At 33.5% G+C, this 23,347-nt stretch overlaps 1 protein-coding gene across 2 annotated transcripts; it reads right to left on the bottom strand.

Annotated features, from left to right (window-relative positions):
* Positions 1 to 14,588: 14,588 nt before the first annotated feature.
* Positions 14,589 to 21,798, bottom strand: LOC104883787 (hypothetical protein). Of its 2 annotated transcripts, XM_010668350.3 has the most exons (4): positions 21,532 to 21,796; positions 19,818 to 19,911; positions 19,600 to 19,704; positions 14,589 to 15,389 (listed from the first exon to the last, which is right to left on the bottom strand). In XM_010668350.3, the coding sequence occupies exons 1-4, from the start codon at positions 21,681 to 21,683 to the stop codon at positions 15,120 to 15,122; spliced, it is 621 nt and encodes a 206-aa protein (XP_010666652.1). In that variant the 5' UTR covers positions 21,684 to 21,796; the 3' UTR covers positions 14,589 to 15,119. The 2 variants fall into 2 exon arrangements, with proteins under 2 accessions (XP_010666652.1, XP_048499005.1); XM_048643048.1 differs by lacking the exon at positions 19,818 to 19,911 and having other exon boundaries at positions 21,528 to 21,798.
* Between the last annotated feature and the right edge of the window lie 1,549 nt (positions 21,799 to 23,347).

Here is a 23,347-nt window from a genome sequence, read left to right as displayed (position 1 = left end):
GCAACAAGGAGATGGAGACACTACAATCATAGTTCACCATCATGAAGACAGAAATGGATGGATTTGAAGCCGAGGTGACAACTCGAGTATGTGCGAAGCTAGTACATGATGCGGGCAAACGTCTTTTTGGGATCCTAAGAAAGAAATTGACCTTAACCCGGAGTGGTTGATTCAATGAAGGATCTGATCGACCGGGACGACGAGACTAAGAGAACTGATGAGTCATTCTTAGTTGTTGGTGCAATCCCCGTAATTTTATGAATTTTATAAATGCATTTTAATATATATTGTATATATTTAAATGATTAAATTATTTATTTATTTAAATATTGACTATTTGAAAGTCAAATAATTATTTAATGATTTTAAGTAATCAAATCTTTTAGTTAGTCATGCTTTGAAAATTATTTAAATAGCTTAAAACATCTTGGGGTTTAGTAAAAATGATTTTAAATTGGGTTTTAGAGGAACACAGCTATATGCAAATCACCCAACCATTAAATATTATTAAAACCCAAACATGATTTCCTAGCCCAAAAAGGGAAAACTATATAAACCCGAAATCCCAAACTTTTCCCCATTTATTTTCTTTCTCACTTCCTTTTCCTCTTCTTTCGGTCTCCCTCCTCTCTTCTTCTCTCTCTCCTCCCCACCGGTTTTCTTTCTCTCTCCTTCATCGTCATCGGCGACCACCGTAACGGACCGTCGTCTAGCCGTGTGCCGCCGTCCTTCTCCTCCTCCTTCCTCTTTTGGTTATTTCTTCCTCCTTTATTTTTATTTAATGTTAAAGTTTATATTTTTAAGGATTGTTTTGATATCTTCATAATTAAAGTTTAAAGTTTGATGATTTAAATATAAATTTAGATTATATAATTTATATAATGAAGTATTTAAATTTCATATTTAATTATTATGTCTAAATTCGGGTTTCTGGTATCAAAGTATGGATTTTTAGGTTTTATGAGTTGGAAAATTATAGTTGTATATTATAGTTTATGAAATTGAGTACTCTTATGATTTTGATAATGTTTAAGTATGTTTTAAAGGGTTCTAAATATATTATAAGGTTCTGGAATTTTTATTAGTATGCTTATGATGGAGTTCAATCAAAGTATGAGTTTTTAAGGGTTTTAATAATTGAAATTTTAATGATGGAATGGTTATTAAACACATTTAAAGAGGGTTAAAAGTATTTTAATATTACTGGAAACTAATGAGAATTTTGATTTGTGGTTATGTTGATTATTGGTAGGCAGAGAATTCTCTTTAGACGGCTTTTAAGCTCGTTAAGGTGGGTTTGAATTTTGTCTACACAAGGTACTCACATACCTATGTGTGGGTTAGATTGGTATCATGTCCTAAGGAGGGAATTTATGTAGTATTATGTATAAGGAACCATTATAGTTCATATGTGATTTATATTCAAGTGATTTTGCATGTTTTATACCTTTGCGTGAAGCATGTTGGTTATGATAATTATATTATGTTTGTATGGATGATTGATGCAAGCATATGAGATTGAGAACTTTATTTATTAATTCACATGAGGGATTAATAATTATGTTGGTATTAGATCATGGATTGAATCATGTTGTTCCCTTTGGATTATTTTAATTACTTTATGAGACCCGAGTGTCTTATTTGGTAAGTTGGTTATTCACCTATGAAAGGTTGGTTGGTTGTTGACTTGAATCAAAAAAATAAATAACGGTATTGGAATTAATATTGGAATTATTTTTGGGTTGTTAAGTTGATGATCACCTTTTAAGATAAAAATGAAAGTTTATGCATCCTTTGATTATATTGTTTGCGTTACTTTGTGAGTCATAACAAGTGAATAATCTATTAATCACTTAAAGTGGAAAGTGAATAGCAATATTTTTAGACACGTGCACATCTGAAGTGTTGGACTAGTGTGAGTTGGAGTACATGGTGGTAGCCCATTGCTTTTCTTGGGACCAGATTGATCACCGTGTCCTATTTTCATTTAAAAGGTTCCTCGATATCGTAAGTCAAGGGTACAGAGTCGTGCCCGTACTTCGTCTTCTAAGTTGAAGACAATGTTTGGTTTAGACAACTCTTTCCATTGCCTATTCCATCTAAATTAACTAACTTAGTAGTTGTGGACTAGTTAAGTAAAAGTAGTCTACTATTTTATTTATATTATCATTTATCCCTGCTTAATATTTATTAATTAGTATAATGTTAGGTTTTACATTTATTTACTATGTAGTACTCAGCTTTACTGATTACGTGCTTTATGTGTATGTGTTGATCATGGATATGCCTTATTGATCCTGTGATGACCCATTTGGTGAGCAGTCTCTCGGAATCAATAGAGCATCATCCATTTGAGGTTTGAAGATGATGCATCTTAATTGGGTTCGGGAAAGCATGGAGAGCTTGTGTTGACTTTATTATTTTATAGTTGACTTTTACATTTGTGGTTGACTTTGGATTTTGTGTTGGTTTGACTTTAGTTTGACTTTTGGAATTGATTTTTGGTTGACTAAGTTTTATTTTCAAAGTTATTTTTTTATTATTATTATTATTGTTGTTGTTGTTGTTGTTATTGTTCTTGTTGTTGTTGTTGCTATTGTTCTTCTTCTTCTTCTTCTTCTTCTTCTTCTTCTTCTTCTTCTTCTTCTTCTTCTTCTTCTTCTTCTTCTTCTTCTTCTTCTTCTTATTATTCTTCTTCTTCTTCTTCTTCTTCTTCTTCTTCTTCTTCTTCTTCTTCTTCTTCTTCTTATTATTATTATTATTATTATTATTATTATTATTATTATTATTATTATTATTATTATTATTATTATTATTATTATATTATTATTATTATTATTATTATTATTATTATTATTATTATTATTATTATCTTATTATTATTCTTCTTCTTCTTCTTCTTCTTCTTCTTCTTCTTCTTCTTCTTCTTCTTCTTCTTATTATTATTATTATTATTTATTATTATTATTATTATATTATTATTATTATTATTATTATTATATTATTATTATTATTATTATTATTATTATATTATTATATTATTATTATTATATTATTATTATTATTATTATTATTATTATTATTATTATTATTATTATTATTATTATTATTATTATTATTATTATTATTATTATTATTATTATTATTATTATTTACGCTGCAAAATTCTAAAACAGGTTATACGTTATTACACAGGCGATAATGCTTTGATGATTCTCTAAGTTTTATATTGAAAAGGTATTTTGAAAAATAGAGAATTGTCAGGGTGTTACAGTTGGTCAGTAAGAGGGTGATGCGGTGGCTTCTAGTGCTACTTTCATACCCTCTAATACTCATAATATCGACAAATTTGGAAAAAGGGGATGTACCAGAAGTCTTAGAGTCGGAGAAATTTGTTGACGCGACTGGTCTTAAGTCGCTTACTCTTATGTCTTAATCCTTGAAACAATATGCATTTTATATTTCTTGTTTTGTTAATCTTTTGAATCGCTCGTAGGAGTGACTAAAACTTATTATTCGTTGTTTCTTTTGGGCCATTCAAGGGAATGGTCATAACATTTGTCAACTTTATGCATACGTTTCTTTGTGTTTAACTCTGCCATTTTTGTGGCATCATATGTTCAATATAAGTGCTTTAAACCTCATTGATATTTACACTTGTAGTTTAGGGGACTTAGGGCAGCACATACTAACTTGGTATGATAGTACTTAGCTAAAATTGGTACTTTTTGAGATGGATAGCGTTCCGGCATCGAAGCACTGTTGCCAAGGAATTTACTGATTTTGTAAGGACCTTCCCACTACCTAAGTTACCTACATATGGCTCTTGTGTATTTTGAAAAACCTTCCTCAATACCCAATCACCTTGGCTGAAGACTTTGGTTCGTACATTTTTGTTGTAACTTTTTATGATAATTGTTTGTTATGCCGCCATCCGTATTAACATTGTGTTTCTCAACTCTTCTATAGTATTCAGGTTGTTGGCCATATTGTCATGATTTTGTTGTTCTGATATTATATCATATGTGGCAATTTGGAAGTTAATTTCAGACGGTTAAACAATTTCACAACCATACCAATGAAAAAAGTGTTTGTCCAATCTTAGTGCTTGGTGTTGTTCGATTAGCCCATAAGATGGATGGTAATTCTTCTTCCCGTCTCCCTTTTCATTCTTTGAGACGCTTCTTCAATGAATCTATGACAATTTTTTTACTAGACTCATGTTGTCAGTTGGCTTGAGGATATCTTGGTGTTTATGTCAGCAACGTGATGTTCCATTCGTCATTGAGATGTTTGGTTTTCTCACTTATAAATTGTGACTCATTGTCACATATGATCTCTGGCAGTATTCCAAATCTGCATATGTCTATTTCTTCAAATTCTCATCACTGGATGACTTTAAAAAAGCGCTTTTTGGAGTTCCATGGTTCATCTTTAACCATTACTTGATGCTCACAAGATGGAAGCCAAACTTTCGTGCCTCCACCAATGCATTTCCTAATATTTCTGTATGGATTAGATTACAGGAGTTGCCGATAGAGTACTACAAAAAGGAAGCTTTGTTTGCAATTGCTAAGAAGGTGGGTAAGCCGACAAAAGTTTACTATAATACTAATAAGGTAACAAAGGGACCCTTCAAGGATTTCTATTGAACTATCTCTAGTAAATCCCTTAGTTACAAAAGTTAAAGTTGGTGAGGCATGGCAGCGCATGGAGTATGAGAATATTGGAGTATTATATTTCGCTTGCGGGAAGATAGGGCATTTAAAAGACAAGTGTCACATGAATAAACCCAAAGCAACTAACATGCAAATAGTGGAAGTGGGATAGAGTAGGGGATTACTGGCATTTTAGAGGAAGGGCAGGCAGTGGGGCTAACATCTCACTAGGGGAACTAAAAGATCCGAACATAAAAGAAATTTCTAACTCCCAATCTGGGGAGGGAAAGTATTCCGAAAAATCGAAAAAAATAGGCGAAGAAGGATACGATCCGTGGTTATTGGTTAGTAAAGGAAGGAGAAGTTTTCAAGGCAAAGCAGTATTAAATGATCTGAAAAATAGCAATGAATAGGAAGTAGGTAAGAGAAATAGACTTAATTAGGGTAGGAAGGAGGGATCGAGCAGCGCAAAAGACATCAACGACGGAAGAATTATTGAAAAGGAAACTCGAGGCACTTATTGGAAGTTATTGGCAAGCAATAATGAGAACGAGAGACAAATGGAAAACAGCCAGTTAACTGCTTCACTAGAGGAGAGAGAAAAAGAAAAAGAAAAAGAGGTGATTGGGGAAGAAAGGAGCGAATATCTAGATAGGGAAATTAGAGTTGCTGAAAAAAGGTTGGTATTCACCCCAACTCATTACAAACCAAGAGGGTAGAATATAAAGGGATGGAGGAAGAGGATGTCGGAAAGTCTACATGCAAAGAAAGAGAGAGTTCCAAGCAACAAGATGAATCAAAACAGAATGGAGGAAGCAGAAAAGGAAGTAAGAAAAAGAAAGTAATGTTCATCCCCATTAGAATTGAGTCTGGATCCGAAACCCAACATGCAAACACCTCAAGCCCTTCCCCAAACATCTCAGATGTCCAACTTGGATCATCAGAAGAGAGAGAAGCAATTATCCACAATAGTGATCAAGCCAATACCCAAAAAACCTCCTCTTTATCCACACTGGAGCTCGTCGTTCCCTCCTCCATGCAGGAAGATACAATTAGCTCCCCAGAACTAAAAAACAACCAAAATGCTACCCCCCCCCCCCCCCTCGGGTTTGCAGACTGGCATTAGATCACCAAAATTCCAACCCCTCACACTCTTCCCCTATTTCCATCATTTCCCAACCCCAACTTTGGTCTCTTCTAGCAACGAGAGCAACCCCAAAAGAAAAGCTTGCTCTATTGAAATCCTCAATAGATTACCTTACAAAACATCAATAGGACCTATCGGAGACAATAGCATCGGAGATAATGGAGGAATGGAGGGCAATAGCATCGGAGATAATAGCTATGGCAACACCATTGTTGGAACAGGATATATGGGCGATGGGAAGAATGGAGGAATGGAGGGATTGGCAGCTGGACATGCAGCAGGTGAATCGGCAGGGAGTTGATGGTGAAGGCTGAGATCTTAATAAAACCCCTAGATATACAGAAATTATTGTGTTACTTTGGAATATTAGAGGAGTGGGAAGCAATGAGTTTGTTCCACATCTGAAAGCTTTACTACACATTCATAATCCAGGAATAGTGATTCTTCTTGAAACAAGACTGGAGAAGATAGAGCAAATCAAGTGATGAAGTAGATGGGTTTTTGTGGTTGGAAGGAAGGGAGTAATTTAGTTGCTTTGGAGGAGTAGTGTACAACTAATAAACTTTGTTGGACCATCTAAAAGATACTTTCACTCTCTCTTCAAAATTTTCCCTAATTCTCCAGAAGCAGTTATTGCAGGGGTCCATGCACCAGCAAAAAGAAGTGAAAAATTAAAAATGATCTTTGGAAGGAGCTAAAAGATAATCCTCTACCTCAGAACACTCCATATATGGTGGTAGGGGATCTCAATGAGGTGGTCGATCAATCAGAGAAAATGGGAGGGAGAAAAGTAACTCACATGCAAGGTCAGAATTTAGAGCGTTGGATGGATAATGCTGGGTTAATGGATCTAAAATATAAAGGAGCTGATTACACTTGGAGCAACTGTCGAGAGGGCATTCACTTGATTAGAGAAAGGATTGATAGAGCATTGGCAAACTCAGAATGGATAACTCACTTTCCAAACACTCAGGTATTATAATTACTAAGAATTTTCTTGGATCAATGCCCAATTTTGATTAACTGTGTACAAACTACAACATATTCAAAACATTTTCCATTTCGTTACAAGGAATCTTGGCTTTCACATAGTTCTTTTCATGACTTTTTAAAAAGAGTGTGGGGGTTAATTTTTTGGATTTCGAGAGGAGTAAAGATGTTTTTACTGTGGAAATCAAGAATTGGCTTATGTCTCATTAATTTTCCAACCCTTAATAAAAAGAAAAGGATCTTAGCGAGACTTAATGGTATTCAAATTGCTTTATGTAAAACAAATTCTCCCTTTCTCGAATCTCCAGAGAAAGATCTGTTAAAGGATTTTAATGACATTCTCAAGTTGGAAAGAATAGAATGGGCTCAAAAGGCTGGTTGTGATTGGCGCAAGTTTGGGGATTGGAATACTAAATATTTCCACATTATCTCTAAAATAAAACCAAGTAGAGCAAATATAGTTACTCTATCTTAAAAACAATCAGGGGGAGTGGTTAATAGAGGATAAGGAGGTTAATGATTTGGTAGTTAATCATTTTGTTAACTTCTTTGCCACTATTAAAGAAAGCTCTCTTGCCATTATGGCAGTTGGGTTTAGGGCTGGTCTTAGTGAGGACGCTATAGAGAGTTTGAATAGAAAATGTACAGGTGAAGAGGTCTGGCTATCTCTAAGAGGTTTGCACCCTACCAGAACCACAGGACCGGACGACATCCAACCGGTTTTTTATCAGAGGCACTGGGATATTGTAAGGAGTTCTATTTCTAATTTGGTTGTCTACTGTTTTGAGTCTGCAAGTATTCCACAATCTATTAATGATTCCTTCATCACTTTAATTCCAAAGGTTGATAATACTAGTGAACTGAAAGATCTAAGGCCTATAGATCTTTGTAACACTATTTATAAAATTTTAACAAAGACAATAACCAATAAATCAAACTTTTTCTGGAGAATATAATTAATCCTATTCAGTCGAGTTTTGTGTCCAACAGGAATATTTTGGATAATATTTTAGTCATTAAAGAAGTAGCTCATAGCTTTAAAAAGGCTAAAAAGAAGGCCAAAATTATGGCCTTAAAGATTGATCTCTCTAAGGCTTATGATAGTCTTGAATGGTGTTTCATAAAAGAAATCTTGGAGTTGTTGAGGTTTTCCTCATAAGTTAACTAATTTTATCATGAACTGTATATGCACTCCAAGAGTTTCCATTTTGTGGAATGGTGAACTAACAAATTAGTTTTGCTCTTCCAGAGGAATAAGACAGGGTGATTCACTCTCATCCTACATATTTGTCCTTTGTATGGAAAGACTCTCTCGTCTAATCCAAACAAGGGTCATGGATAAGAGTTGGATTCCCTTTAAAATCACAAAGAATGTAAAACTTTCAGACATTTTCTATGCTGATGATTTTTTTTGTTTGGAAGGGCAACTGTGGAGAACTCTAGAGTAATAATGGAAGTGTTACAAAACTTTGGTCATCAATCTGGTATCTTTGTTAATCTTCAAAAATCTAGGATTGTGTTTTCTCCTAATTTGAGTCCCTCTTATAGACATCTAAATAGCAAGGAAATGAGAGTGTTTAGTACTACTTTATTTGGAAAATATCTACGGGTTAGTAATTTGCCTTACAAATTAACGAAAGATGATTATGCTTCCATTCCCAACAAAATCAAAGATAAAATTAAGGGGTGGCAGGCCAAGTTAATTAACATAGCTGGAAGAACAACCCTAATAAAATATGTCCTAAACACTTACCCCTTCTATGCCATACAATCTGTTATTATGCACATATCAATATTTGATGACATGGAGAAGAGTTGTAAAAAATTCCTTTGGAATGCTACAGATAAATGCCATTATTTACCTAGATTGGGATGGGATAAGGTGAGTGAATCTATACACATGGGAGGACTAGGTTTTCGGAATTTAAGAAATTAGAACATTAGCTTCATGGCTAAGTTAGGTTGGAGCATTATTAAAGATGAAAATAAATTATGGATAAAAATTCTGAATTCTAAATATCTTACCAAGGTTTCATTCATGAGCTACTCTCATAAAATTGGGGATTCACCTTTGTTGAGTGATATTCTCAAAAGTCGAGAAGTTCTTCAACAACGTTTAATTCATAGGATAGGAAATGGTAATGACACTTCTTTATGATTTCACAAATGGGTGGGACAGGAAGAGCTGATAACATGTGTGGTGAAACAGATTCCAGAGAGAATGGAACACTGGAGAGTTGGTAGAAAGATTAAAAATGGCACTTGGTGGATTGATGAAATTAAATCTTATCTTCCGAATAATTTGATAAACCTCATTATTTCCACTCCTATTCCCTCTAACATAAAAAAAATGACATGTTAGCCTAGGGTCTTCTTAAAACTTCTGGAAAGTATGATATTTAGAGTGCATATAGGATCATTTCTCCTCCTAAGTGTTAATTAATCTTTCTCTAATAAATTGGAAGAAACTTTGGAAAAGTGACCTCCCTTACAAATACACAATGTTATTGTGGCATCTTTGCCACCAAATACTTCCTGTTGGTACAATCCTCAAAACCAAAATTCATAACTTCAACCCAGTTTGCTCTCGATGTGTAGAAAAAGAAGAAGATCACATTCATGTTTTTAGGAACTGTTTCAACTCTAGGGCAATCTGGAATATGGTTCTAAATTCAAACAAAGATATTGAAAAACTTGATATGAGGGTGTTTATGAATAGTGACTGGAATACTTGGATGTCAATCAATACTAGAGGTAACCAAAATTGGGTGATGGTATTCGGAGTAACTATTTGGCAGATCTGGCGAAATAGGAATGAGACAGTGTTCCAACAAAAAATGAGACATGGCCCTTATGTGTTTAACATATTAATAGTAGATTTGGTGGCCAATTTTAAAACATTTCAGGACAAGGGAAAACAACAAAGTACAGGTGACAAAACTGTTAAATGGAGGCTACCTGAGGCTAGATTTTACAAGTCGGATGGGTGTTGGAAATCAACCAATGAAGCTAGTGGAGGAGGCGTAATCAGGAAAGATGATGGCAGATGCTTCTTAGGTTATTCCTTCAAGACCCAAGCTAAGGATCCAGCGCATGCGGAGCTCTTATCTGTGAGAGGGTATTGAACTTGCAAAGGATTTTGGGCTGAACAAAATTAGTTGAAATGGATGCTTTAATAATTCATTAATTGCTGAAGGAGGTGGAGGAGAATGAAGTGCATGAACTTGGGATGATAATTTAGGAGATAAAAGCTACCATCGACATATATTTTGAAGCGTGCGTAGTTTCTACATGTGAAACAGGAAGCGAATATGGTAGCTCATAAGTTAGCTAAACTAGGGATAGATATGAAGGAGTGCTCAAGAATCCATGATCTAACTCCAGATTATGTTAAAGAGGAACTGGAGACAGATCTTGCTGGAGCACAGATTCAAGGAGAATCGCAAGTTTAATATGCTTTGGTTTAGTTTGTTGGATCAACTGAATGTAAATGTAAAATTTATAGAAGGTGTTCTAAGTTTGCTTTTGTATATTTGCAGTAGGGCTAAATCCACTTTTGTCTATGTATGGAACAATTATTGTAAGATAACTATCTAATTTATTTATGCCTTTTATTTTTAAAAAAATATATAAAAAGGTGAATATAACTTGAAAATGATACATATATATAAGTGTAAATATTAGGTAAAAGAATCCATAAATAAGAACTCATAAAATTACTTTGAAGTCATTTCTTTTTATCCAGTATCATGAAATGCTATAAAGAAATAAGGTCTTACCCTATACAACTAGAACAAAAGGCACATAAAGCTCAAAACAATTAGAGACTTGTGGATCACTAAAAAGTAATAGTTTTTTATTGTGTTTTGTACTTTTCCTATAAAATAAAGATTTGTTTACTACTTTTTTCTCCAAAAAGTAAGAATCCGCCACCTTATTTGATGCAAAAAGCGTCAACAAGTATATCAAAAAAAAATTAAACAGGACATCTTCTAAAAACTAGTGGAAACAATAATATAACAATTATAAAACAGAGGGAGTAACCAACAGTCAAATGTTAACTTCGATTCCAAAAGACATTTTTCTTAAAAAAGAATATCATTGTCACCTTGAGACAATAGAACGTATAGCCTTAGTAGCTCATATACCCAAACTCTACACCCTTATTTTATTTAATGACAATAAAATAAATAATATGATGACTTTGATCAATTTCCGAAACCATATAACATACATAATTTGAGCAACTGCATGAAACTATAGAGTATGTGCATTTTTTACACGTGATGCGGACTTGAATTTTTTCAAGACAAAAACTCGATTTTTTTCGACGTATGTAAAAGTTTGAATTTGAATATTAGACATACAAAGTATAATTGTTTTTAGTTATAAAATTTAATTGGTTTAGTCTCTGTCACTTAAGTCTCTGATCTGTCTTTTTTTTTTTTACTTTTCAAAGTTAAATTCTATGAACAAAATAGAAATTTTATTGAATTTATCTATGATTTTTAATATTATAATTTTTTAGTTGATTTTATAGATATTTTATTGAATTATCTATGATTTCTAATATTATGATTTCAAGTTAAATTTTTGTGAATATGTATTGACGTTGTAGTGTATTGGTTGTAAGTTAATTCTTTGGTTTTTGTAAAGTTTACTCATTTGAGTGATTTGTATAATGTATTTTGCAATTCTATGATTTTAGTTGACTTGTGAGTGATTGTTATAATTTTATTGCTCGTATTTTTATTTGAATCTCCTTTGGTTTGTAAGTGAATTTGTAATTTAGAAAGGAAAAGGGGTATACTAGTCTCGTCATTCGGGGACACAATAGCTCCCCCTTCCCTTATATAATAGAGATGATGATTTTTGAGAACAATGATTTGTAAGTGAATTTTGTGAATGTTTTTGTATGTATTGATGTCGTATTATATTAGTTTTAGTTTATAAGTTAAATATTTTGTTTTTGTAAAGTTTCTCGATCATTTGAGTGATTTTCGTGATTTTATGTGATTTTCTCAATTCTATGAGTGATTTGTAAAGTTTCCTGATATAAGTGATTTTTGAGTGATGTTGAAATTTAATTTCCGGTGGCTTTGTTAGGACCCCCATTTTAGTATTGACATTCCTTTTGTAATTTAGAAAGGGAATAGGGGTAAAATAGGCATTTCAAAAGAGGACACCATTGCTCCCCCCTTCCCTTATGTAATATGGATAGCAAAAAGTTTTTTCTGAAAATCGTTACTTATCTTGTACGTGCAAAACAACTAAGATATATTAAGTACTACTAACTAAGAAATAAAGCTTCTTCAATTTATTATACTTCTAAACCTTTTGCTATCTTTTTGTAAAAAAATCTAGATAGGTCTTATAATAATGCTATCCTTTGTAACCCACTAAGTCACTAACCCCACGTTTGTAAACCTTCACCCCCTTGAGGCCTTCTCTCTCCTCCTCCCTCACTTCCATCTTATCATCATCATCAAGCTTGGTTTTGAATCCCCTCAAAATCTTATCATCATCACCAAGCCACGTTTGAACAATGTGATGATATCATCATCCCCTCAAAATTTTGAGCAATGTTTGTAAAATCTTATCATCATCCCCTCAAAATTTTGAGCAACGTTTGTAAAATCTTTTCTACCCAATTAAAGTTTCTCCTCCTACCCAGTGCATTCTTTCTCTCCTCTCACTGTGTAATTCCACTATTTTTGAAGGAACCCACTACCCAGTCCATCAAACTATGTATTAGAATTTTTTGGCAAAATCAACTATTTTGACTATTTTGAAGAATCCGACGCTATATGCAGAAGTCGATCGGATTATACTTTTGAAGGAACCCACTACTTTTGAAGGAACCCACTACCCAGTTCATCAAATCAACTATTTCGAGTATTAAGCATGCGCAGTAGTAGATTTTATCTCAAAGAAAGGTAATTCGCAAGAAAATGTAATTTTTGTTTTAATCCGAAAATTATAAATCAATGTTTCCAAAATTTAATCCGAAATGTATAAATCTTTTTCATTTTTTTCCCCTTGCCTAACATCTAAATTATGATTTCACAAACTTAAATTTGAAATTTTCTGTCAGAGTTTGAAATTGGATTTTTTTTGAAATAAAAAAAATCGTTACTTTTATCTTGTTTTCTGATTTAACATGAAAATGAATTAAAGTTAAATTGTATAAAAGCCCTTTTTTCTGAAAATGGTGCTTAATTTCACTGTTTGTTTTTTTTTTTTGAAATAACAAAAATCTAGAATTTTATACTTTTATCATGTACTCAAAAATTACACTTTTATCATGAAAATTATACTTTTATCATGAAAATTTTATGTTAACATGAAATAACAAAAATCGGTGTTTTTTTTTTTTTTGAAATAACAAAAATCGTTGTTTTTTTTAAATAACAAAAATCGTTAAGTTCAGTGATTTAACATTTTTTTTTTTTGAAATAACAAAAATCGTTACTTTTATCTTGGTGCTTAATTTCACTGTTAATGTAATTTTTTATCCGAAATTTGATTTTTGCAAAAGTCATTGGCGAAAAATTTTATTATCACCCTTATTTCCGTTAGTCGACTACATAACAATTGCTATTGTTTTTTCAACTAATTTGAAATAAATTGCAAGATTGAAAGAATTGTGTACCTTTTTGGAAGATTGAGAATCATTGATGGTCAAATGTGATATTCCCGGTGAAATTTTATGTTTTTTTTGCAGATTGTTATGTATATCGTGTATAGGTATTGAATTTTGCGAGTTTTTGAGAACAATTGTAAGTGTTGATTGTGAATATTTTTCTATGTATTGAGACCGTAATTTGTGAGTTAATTTTGTGAGTTTTTTAGAAAGTGGTTTGTATGTTAATTTTTAGTTTTTTTTGTAAAGTTCAGTGATTTGTGTGATTTTTTCTAACGTGATTTTCTCATTTGTTTCCTAATATAGTGATTTGTGAGTGATTTAAGTGATTTGCTTAATTTTTGTAAAGTTTGATTTGCTCTCTAATACCCGTGGCTTTGTTTGATGTAATAGAGATGTGTAATTTAGTAAGGGGAAGGGGGGCAAATTAGTCCGTTCAAAAGAGGACACCAGAGCTCCCCTCCCTTATGTAATAGAGATGTAGGATTTGAACGTACACAATGCTTTGAACTGATAGACTTGCAGACACCATGGACACCATTTCAAGGTCTAATTCGTAATATGTATCAGGGGCTTTTCTTTGTAGCTGCAGCACCAATAGCTTAAATTGAGTTTCTTTAAATGAAACTACCACTCTTCTATAAATTCACGCATTCACTTAGCAAGAAACTGCACTGAGGATCCGTTTGGTTGGAAATATTTTAGGCTTGGAAACGGATTGAGGTAACACACTCCCTTATTTTATGTTTGGTTGGGTTATCCATTTTTTTCACTCCCTTACTAGCCCAATTTTGATTCCCCCATCTTGAAACCCTCCTCACACCATAGGAAACAAAAAGTAAGGGAGTCATTAGGCCAATGATTCCATTCCTACATCAAAACAAACAAGTATCTAAAGTAACACATTCCATTTCCATTCCATCCTTTCATCCCATTCCATTCCCTTTCCATTCCTTATTTTGAACCAAACGACCCCTGAATGTGGTCGAAATTATTGAAGATTTACTGTATAAAGCACAATACCAATAAAAAAAGAAAACCGATACCATCAATAAAACAGATGTTGCTTACACCTTATAGTTACCTTTCATAGTTATATTATGCATGCATCACAAAATACACAAGTTATAAAGTACAACAGAAGCCAACATTGAGCCAAGCTATATATAATATATAGCCCTAGTTTATATATTATAGTTACCTTTATTAGTTGTATAGTGAATTACAAGTATCAAAAGTAAACAGAGGAAAGAGAGGTGTACATTAATACACTCAAAACACCTCATGGTTTCCACAAATTGAAGTTCAGGTGAGTAGTCTGTGGCTATAAAATATGCCAAGAGTCCTTGTACTCCTTGGAAGATTGATTTACTCGTCTTCTTCAGTAGCAACTTCTCTTTCTATTTCTCAAATCATGGAAAGCTAATCAAGCGGCGGATTGAATTGCATATGCAGGATGTATTGTTTCTAGTCATATGGAACCCCAGGGAATCCTTACTACCAGCTTCATATTATCATTGAGAAAGATACCTTAGATAAAACCCTGATTACACCATCTTTAAGTATCGATAAAAAAAGATATACATGTATTTCATTGGCTGATAACTGTAGCGATCACACTAAACCAAAGACAATGTTAATGACTTCTGCACAGATGCTACAACAAAATGTCCCCTCGAGATCACTCAGACTCGAGAGCAGCAATTTCATACCTCACTTCTTCCAAGTGTTCATTTATAGAGGTCACAGCCTCCTGCACACCTTTAATGGCTTCCTTGACAGCATTATCGTAGTCTGCATCTGCCTCTGCTTCTTCGGTTCCAGCTGCATCAGTTAACTCATGGACATGCACGCATTCATGTTGCGCTGGTTTCTTGTAGCTGCAGTTCTCATGAGTTACAAGTCGTTCAGATGGTCGTCCAGCCTTCTTCAAAACCTGCATTCTTGCTGTCTTTGAACCAGAAGAAATAAGTGTCAATAATGCTTCTCTCTGTTGGTTTGTTCAGCAGAAACAAGTCATTTTATAATGAAAATCCTACAGGATCTCCCCTCTAAAAAAAAAAAAAATCCTACAGGATCAAGGTTAAGTAACTACACAACGTTCACATCACAAATGTAACATGGGACTATGGGTGCAGAATACATACTTTATGGGACATCGAATTTGATGGAGTATGACATATTAATTACTAATATGCTTTTAAAGAACATGGTAATTCATTTTCAAAGGTAAAGGCTTACTTTTATAAAGGGGAAGGTAGCTGTAAATACTAAGATGCAGGCAAACAGTTTTAGGCTATTCTCTTCACCTTCAAAGAGCTAATAAGGATTAATAATTTCAGATAAGTTCCAATAAGTTTAATTCACAACTACTATAAATTAAAATAAGTCAAACGAAAGTGACGTGCGCACACACTTATAGAGAGGAGGGGTAAAAATGGTACAAGCTCTTACATTTTTGCCTACCTCCAATTGATGCTTCAACACCAGATCTAAATATTATGGTCTATAAACAATACTAACCTCCCCAAGGATTGATTTTCACCTTTGCTGTTTTGCGATATGTCATGTCTAGGACTATGGTGTAGGGGTTTTCTTGCTTGGAGAGTGCAATGTATCATCCCCAAGAATCTTAAATGATCAAGGTACCTTAAAAACTACGCGGAACCTCATACATGGTTGCTAGTGTGCAGGATACAAACACGCCCCTGTCGTTACGTGATGTAATGCCGTTATGTAACCTATTTGAACTTGCCGTTTCACGAAATGCTGTTACATAACACTGATGAAAATCACGGCCATGTTGCCGCGATGTCCATTACATAGTCACACTAGTTTTTCTCGTTAAGTCTGTTGTCAGAATTGTTTAGAATCGAGAAAGGGAAAAAATATACTGCAACTAGAAAATACAATGATGTACACACCAAGGGAGAAGACCGTGACAAGGGCTTTCAAGTTGCGTATTATTTAAATTAATAATAAGATAAAGCACTCGTGTTTTGAATAATTAGTCATTCATCAATCACCATATATATATAACACAAGCATAGGATGGGCTTCGCCATATTATGCTGAAGGAATACTTATTCACTTGCAAAATGCAAAGTTTAAAAATATGTTTTATGTGAATTTTTTAAAAAAGACTCATGCCATGTTAACCGTGATGTGTTTCAGTCATCTATTACAAGACGCTTCTGCATCATTGCAACAGATACTACTAGCGTCACCTCATCCCCAATTTTCTTCCTACAAACCATAAGATAAGATGCTAAATACATATCAATTTCCTCATGGACCCAATACCAAATCAATAACCACATTTATAAATACACACTGAATGTGGAGCATGAAGGATATAAAGCATTGCAATCATTTAGGATAACATAGAGTTGTTGAGTATCATGTATTGACCTTCATCAGCATAAGGTTCAACGCTTACGTTCTATAAACATTCAAGATTCACAGTGCTTATTGGAAAGTTCTCCAAAACCACAAAATCAGGGAAGAAAAGATTGCCCGAATCAGTAGTGCTAGTCCAGGAAAAAAAGGTTCCTTGGTGCAGTTGGATTGGGAATGCATATCAGTCTTGGGAATTAAAGTCCCTTTTTCAAGTATCAAAATTGTAGTTTAAGAAGCTGAGTCACCTATTCAATAACCAAATCGTCGATTCCACTGATCGATCAGTAACCAAATTTGATATCAACTCCCGTTTCCATAGTTACAGTTTCAAATTGAGCTAAAGAAATCTTATATCTAAAAGGTAAGAGGGTCCTTTAACCACAATTTCACAGAAGTATAAATACTGAAATTTGGCCATATTGCACTAAAAGATACCATGTGTAATCTGTTGCCAGAAGAGCCAAGGAAAGCACAGATATATTATCCGATTCAAAATGAAAGAGAAACCTAGAAGAAAATACACGTGTTTATCTGATATGATGAACCATGCAATGGCTAACCTAGAAGTTAGTGCATGTGCATCAACTCCCTTCATCAGGGTAAATTGGTAAAATTTCCTTGGTCCACTTGGTGACTGGTGAGAATTCAAGCTTCAGTGCCGAGTTTGAGAGGATATCCCTTCACTTGGCACTAAGTTATAGCCTACAAGCCTTGATGTACTCCCAAAAAGAGATCGAGAAGTTCAAGGGATCCAATGTTGTGCTGTTGCACAAGGGTCAGCTTTAAACAGTCATACCTCTCTGAGTGTTCATCAATTAAAGCATAGATCCCCTAGAAATGAGAGTAGATCTCGAAAGCTTTCTATTGGCTGGTGATTTGTGCAAAAACAAGAGATATGTGAGCATTTAAAGTTCAGCTCTCCACAACGACAAACCATGGCGTGTGGTGCCTGCGAGAGTGATCTGCAACAACTTATGAGCAAGACTACCTTACAAGTTGTCCATGAATTCTCAGGATTATCCTCACAAACTTTTTTTACCACCTTGTACTACACATACTACACTAGAAGTACAACTAGTCTAGACTCTAGATCGAAAGAAATAATTGTTCTCGTGTTTTCATCTGTAACTAATTTTCTCCATAATTATGTTGTAGAGAAACTATCAATGGAACTACTGACTAAGAATTTTCTCCCTTTGATCTTTGTGACACTCCTTTGTGGATTAGTCTTCGTAACTCCAATCTTCCATTATGTGCATTGTACGTTGAATTTGTTGACTAAGGGTTGGATCAAGCAGCTTCACGTACAGAACTCGGTTCAACTTCGTTTCTTTCATTTCATAATCCAAAAACCCACAAATATTTTTGCTCCAAAATATCATTCATTTGGCCATCAAGGTTGCTTGAAAAACTCCACATTGAATAGTGAATATTATTAAAAACTCTAGGTGTGTTGAGACCGAAGAAGTTGACACATTTTAATCTATCCTATGCCTTCACTTATCTTTGCATATTTTACCTGGAAACACCACCTTAGATCTTAATAAAAGCTCCCTAGGACCTAGGTTTGCATTACCCAAAATTCCAAGCCCTCCGGGTTTGCTACAAAACATCACTAGCAAATGAAATAATTCTCTTCCTCTATTTCCAACTAATACCATCTACAACATACCAAACGACAATCCCTTCCATCACTAAAAAAGACCCCCACAGCCCTATTTTCTACTTTAAGATCACATCCTTTCCCTTTAATATACACCACATCAAAAACCTTTTTGTAATTTCCGTGCATGTTGCAATTTTCTTTGCGAGAATCCCACCCAAATCCAAACCCATTTATCATTATTTAAACATTTAGCTCCAGGTTCGATCATGCACGCATAAATCACAAAAAGAAAGGCCCAATCCCATGGAAAAAATAAATTTTGATAGTAGATCGTGATTGGCATGAGGGCACTATGGTTTTACGACAATTGTTTTATCTTGTAATGAAGATACTCATGCAAAATCATATAACCCAAACCCAACATCATATGCATCAATTACCTCTCAATGTTTAATGATAGAAACCATCAAAATAAACTTCTCTAATGCCATCTAACCCTTTTGTTATTTAGTTTTTTCTGGCTATATCATCTATCTGAAAATGACGAAGCTATCTCTATGGTTCAACATATTCTCTTAGCAATCCTACATCTGATGGTTTTACTTGTCAATTTCATGGAAAATGGCCTTGTACACAGAAGTTGTGAGAGAGAACTAAAGTTAAATCAGTCAATAAAGGCAACAGAAAGGGTTGTTCCACGAGAGGTGCAGGTATATTAATCTGAGAAGGAGCAGAGAATGTGTTCAAACAAGAATACAAGTTAGCAAAGCAGCTTGTGTGTGGGGAAGGAGTTCAGTCTGAGTCTTACAATGGTATTCATACTCCATACAATCACAAGTGCAAAGTCCATTAAAGAGCAATAATTAAAGAATACGACGTAGTCCTCATCTTATCATCACATATTACCAATAGTGCACAAGTGTGGAGAGATAAGAGAATGATATCATTGACCATCGAGAAAAAGAACCATTTTAGCTGATCATAATAAACCAAACAGTGCATGAATCAGGAGTATAAGTACATCAAAATTTCTTCAGCAACCAGAGGTCCAGAATGTGCTGACACAATTGAGCTACATTAATATTGAGAAAGATATCCTAAATATGACAAAATCTTCTTATAAAAATGAATGTAAGGAAAGATATGATGATCTTACCAGTTGCAGTTTCACCCTCTCCAGTTCTTGCACAGCTCTTAATAATCGAGCTAGATCATCTCTAGAGCAGTCAGGCTTCAGAAATTGAGATTCCACCTCACAAACCTGCACCAAAAATGAAAATTAGGACACAAGAAATGAAGGGACGATTTATAAGCCCAAAAAGGGTATAGAGAAAACCAAGAGACTAAGCACAACTATTAGATCACAATTCCTACTTGTTTTGAGCAATCACTGAACTCTACAGTGATCTCACTGCAAAGCTGTTGGTAAGTCGACTCCGCCCCTGAGATCGTGTATGCAGCAAAACCACTGTTGTGTTTTTGTAGTAAATTAGATAAGCACAAAATAAGAAAAATTACATTCGAGCAAGCACAATAGAGCAATGAAAATCATCACCAAGTATTTTGTAAAATCTTAGTCTGCAATCAAACCTTTTGACACACTCATCCACTCAATGGAATCAAACCAGATTTTCAGTATGAACCACTTTAAAGTAAACAAGATTAAGTTTAGAAGAAAATAAATTTATTCATCAAGCAATTGATTGATGAACATTTCATATTTCTTGTTTCTGAAAGAATAAAATTTTGTTATGGGGTTCAATAAAAATCCATCAAGATTACGAGAGTATGTACAAGATTTAGCAGGTTGACCATTGACCTTTCAAATAACTGATTTTTAAGTACCAGAACTATGGTTTCACTTGAAAAGGGATACAACAGAACATTATTCCCATAATCTTTCAGTTTATATTAACTTTAAGTGCCCAAACATGTAATCATCACAGAAAAGTACCGCCTCTATTTCTTCTTCTTTTTTCTTTTTTTTGAAGGAATCTATTTCTTAATACATGGAACATATTCCCTTTTAGAATATTTCACAATAGTTGCAACACTTCTTTTTTGGATAAAAACTTATACGAAGAAAGCCTTACTTATTATTAAACACATGGGCTATATTTCACTCGCTGCTCCTCCTTGGTTCATGTGTCATTTTCATATTTTGCAAGCATTAAGAAACAAAAAAGGTATTTATAAACTCGGTCTTGTTCATATGTTTTCTTTGTGCTTCCCATTCCCCACAAATTTCAAGTTCCTGAAACAGCAATTTTATCATTTGATACAGCAATCGTCACTAGTAGCAACATCCCATGGCAACTAATTCACATTTCATATGGACATAAAAAAATTCCTTTATGACATGCCAGGCAATTCGAGCCAACGAAAAAAAAAAAGTTGTTTCGATAACAAGAAAGAAGGCATTTTACCTACAAACTCGCCCATTTTAATAAAATAAGATGGCTAAAGTTCTATCTTATTTTCTATCATTCTCTGATAATGAGCTATCTTATATTTCTATCGTTCATAAGAGTAGCAACAGCTCCAAAAAAAAAAATCCTAAACTAACAGTCCAAAGATAATCAAATGTCAAGCACCGATAATAATTCCTAATTCCCAATTCCTAATCCTTTTGAACTTTTTTTTTTTGTTCATAACAATTTTTGGTTGTATATTCGATAATAAGTGTAGTACATCGGGTTATAAATATGGAATTACAAATGTTCTAAGAAAATTAGAGCATCTTGTATCAAAATCCATCATCTATATGAGATAGTAAAATGTTGATTTCGATAATCTACAATAAAACATATACAATCAATCATCTAATTTTAAAAATGTTATGAACAAAAATCGTTCACAACCGTTACGAACTAGGCATGACTCAAACACTCGCGATACAAGAAACTGTAACACTAAACCATAAAATCTTCATAGTTTTGAAATTCTAACATGTAATCCGCATGATATGAAAACTAATTTCAAGTAAAACTTGGATAAAGCACGGAAAAAAATTATTCGTAAATTAATCGTCAGAGAATTGCAAGAAGAAAAAGAAGGTGAAATAAGGTGGTTTAGGGTTTATACTAACTCTCGTAATTTGGTGTAAGCTTCGGCTCTTCGTTGCTGAAGAGAGAGAAATTTACGAAGTAAAATGAGCGTCTTCGACCTTGAATCTTGGCTATCGGATTCATCAGTTTGCATATTCTCTGAAATTATCACCTTCTTCTCAAAATCTTCCATGCCAGAATATAATTTGAAGGTTTGGGAAGTAAACAAGTGTAGCAACTGGAGAAATGAAACTCCAGACGGTTGGACGAGCTTTTCACTTTGAACTAATTTCTAGGTCGAGATTATACCCCCGGCTAATAATATTTTTTTATTTATCAATATTTTGTTTTAAAATAGTAATATTTGTTGAGAGGATCCTTACCCTCAACATTATGTTGGGGTATTTCCTTAGCATGCTTTGCATGCTTTACCAGCCAGTGTGCTGGTAGTTCCTACAAGGCTAGTAGCCTTGGTAGGGGTTAGCCCTTGGGCTGACTTAATTTCCCAATCAAAAAAAAAAAAAAAAAAAATATTTGTTGAGAGGATAGTGCCATAGTGGAATGTATACATGGTTGCTAAACGCAACCCCTATATATTTAACGTAGCCTTCTTAAATACTTAAAATACCTCCACACTTGAGAAATGATAAACCACTATTAGATACTCCCTCTGTTCTTTTTTATCTTTCTCACTTGGAATCTTGACACTATTCATGCATAGAGAGAATCTTCTCAAAGGTTCTCAATTTATAAGAAAAAACATAGTCATGTGGGGTCTTGTTTGATTCGTCTCAATTAGTATTTTATTAATATTCAATCGTTATAATTTTTACTAATATATAATGAAAGATATTTAAGTTTTAAAACGTGCATTGGAAGACGCGCACAGAAAAGTAGGAATGATAAAAAAAATAGAGGGAGTATATGTTTGCAAAACCTATATCCAGGGTAATTAGGTAAATAAAGGGAAGACTAAAGTACAAAAGTACAAAAGTGCAAAAAGTAAGGGTGAAAAGAAAAAAGTTGATAGTGACACTTATCAAATTGTTGGAGACATTAAATGCCATAAAATGAGAAACAAATTGAAGAAAATGTTGAAGTTCAGGTAAAGTGTGAACAATAGTGAGGTAAAAAATGAAAGTTGAATTTAATTATTAATAATTAAGGGAGGATTATCTGAAAGACAAAAGAAACGGTTTATGGAGCACAAACAATAATTTATGGAGCACGAACAACAGGGGAAGGAAGTTGTATTTGTTACATTATTTGTATTTGTACTATTAGTATTGGTTTTAGTTGAATTATTTGTATTTGTACTATTTGTATTAGCATTGGTTTTAGTTACATGTAATATATTTGTACTATTTGTATTAGAATTGGTTTTAGTTACATGTAATAGTATTTGTATTAGTAGTAGTTTTACTATTGGTAATACTATTAGTATTGGTTTTTAGTACTATTAGGAATAAGATTGGTATTGGTATTACTATTTGTAGTTATATTGGTTTTAGTAGTACTATTAGGAATAAGATTGGTATTACTATTCGTATTTGTATTTTTTGTACTGGTATTACTATTTCTATTTGTATTAGTATTAGTACAGAGAGAATTGGAAATAACTTTATTTCCTCATGTATAGGTTTTTGTTTTCAGTTATATTGGTTTATGTTACTTGGATAGGGGTTTCTAGCCTAATACTAATAATAATCTACGTTTGTCCAAAACCAATACTAATAAAGTATAAGTGACCACTATTAGCGAACCGAAAACCACTATCCATGAAAACAAAAACCTATACATGAGACAATAAAGATTATTTGCAGTTCTCTCTATGTGCTCAATACCAAAACCAAAACC

The sequence above is a fragment of the Beta vulgaris genome, chromosome 4 (genome assembly GCF_026745355.1).
Source record: "Beta vulgaris subsp. vulgaris cultivar EL10 chromosome 4, EL10.2, whole genome shotgun sequence".
NCBI lineage: Eukaryota > Viridiplantae > Streptophyta > Magnoliopsida > Caryophyllales > Amaranthaceae > Beta > Beta vulgaris.
This window is presented reverse-complemented; position numbering and strand designations above follow the sequence as displayed.

Bases quoted from the DNA above. Each gene is read 5' to 3' on its own strand.
- LOC104883787 (XM_010668350.3), bottom strand. From the start codon at position 21,683: ATGGAAGATTTTGAGAAGAAGGTGATAATTTCAGAGAATATGCAAACT. The intron at 19,705-19,817 runs GTAGGAATTGTG...TTTTTGGTGCAG, and splicing joins TCAGTGATTGCTCAAAACAA to GTTTGTGAGGTGGAATCTCA. The intron at 15,390-19,599 runs GTAAGATCATCA...TCTGGTTCAAAG, and splicing joins AGAGGGTGAAACTGCAACTG to ACAGCAAGAATGCAGGTTTT.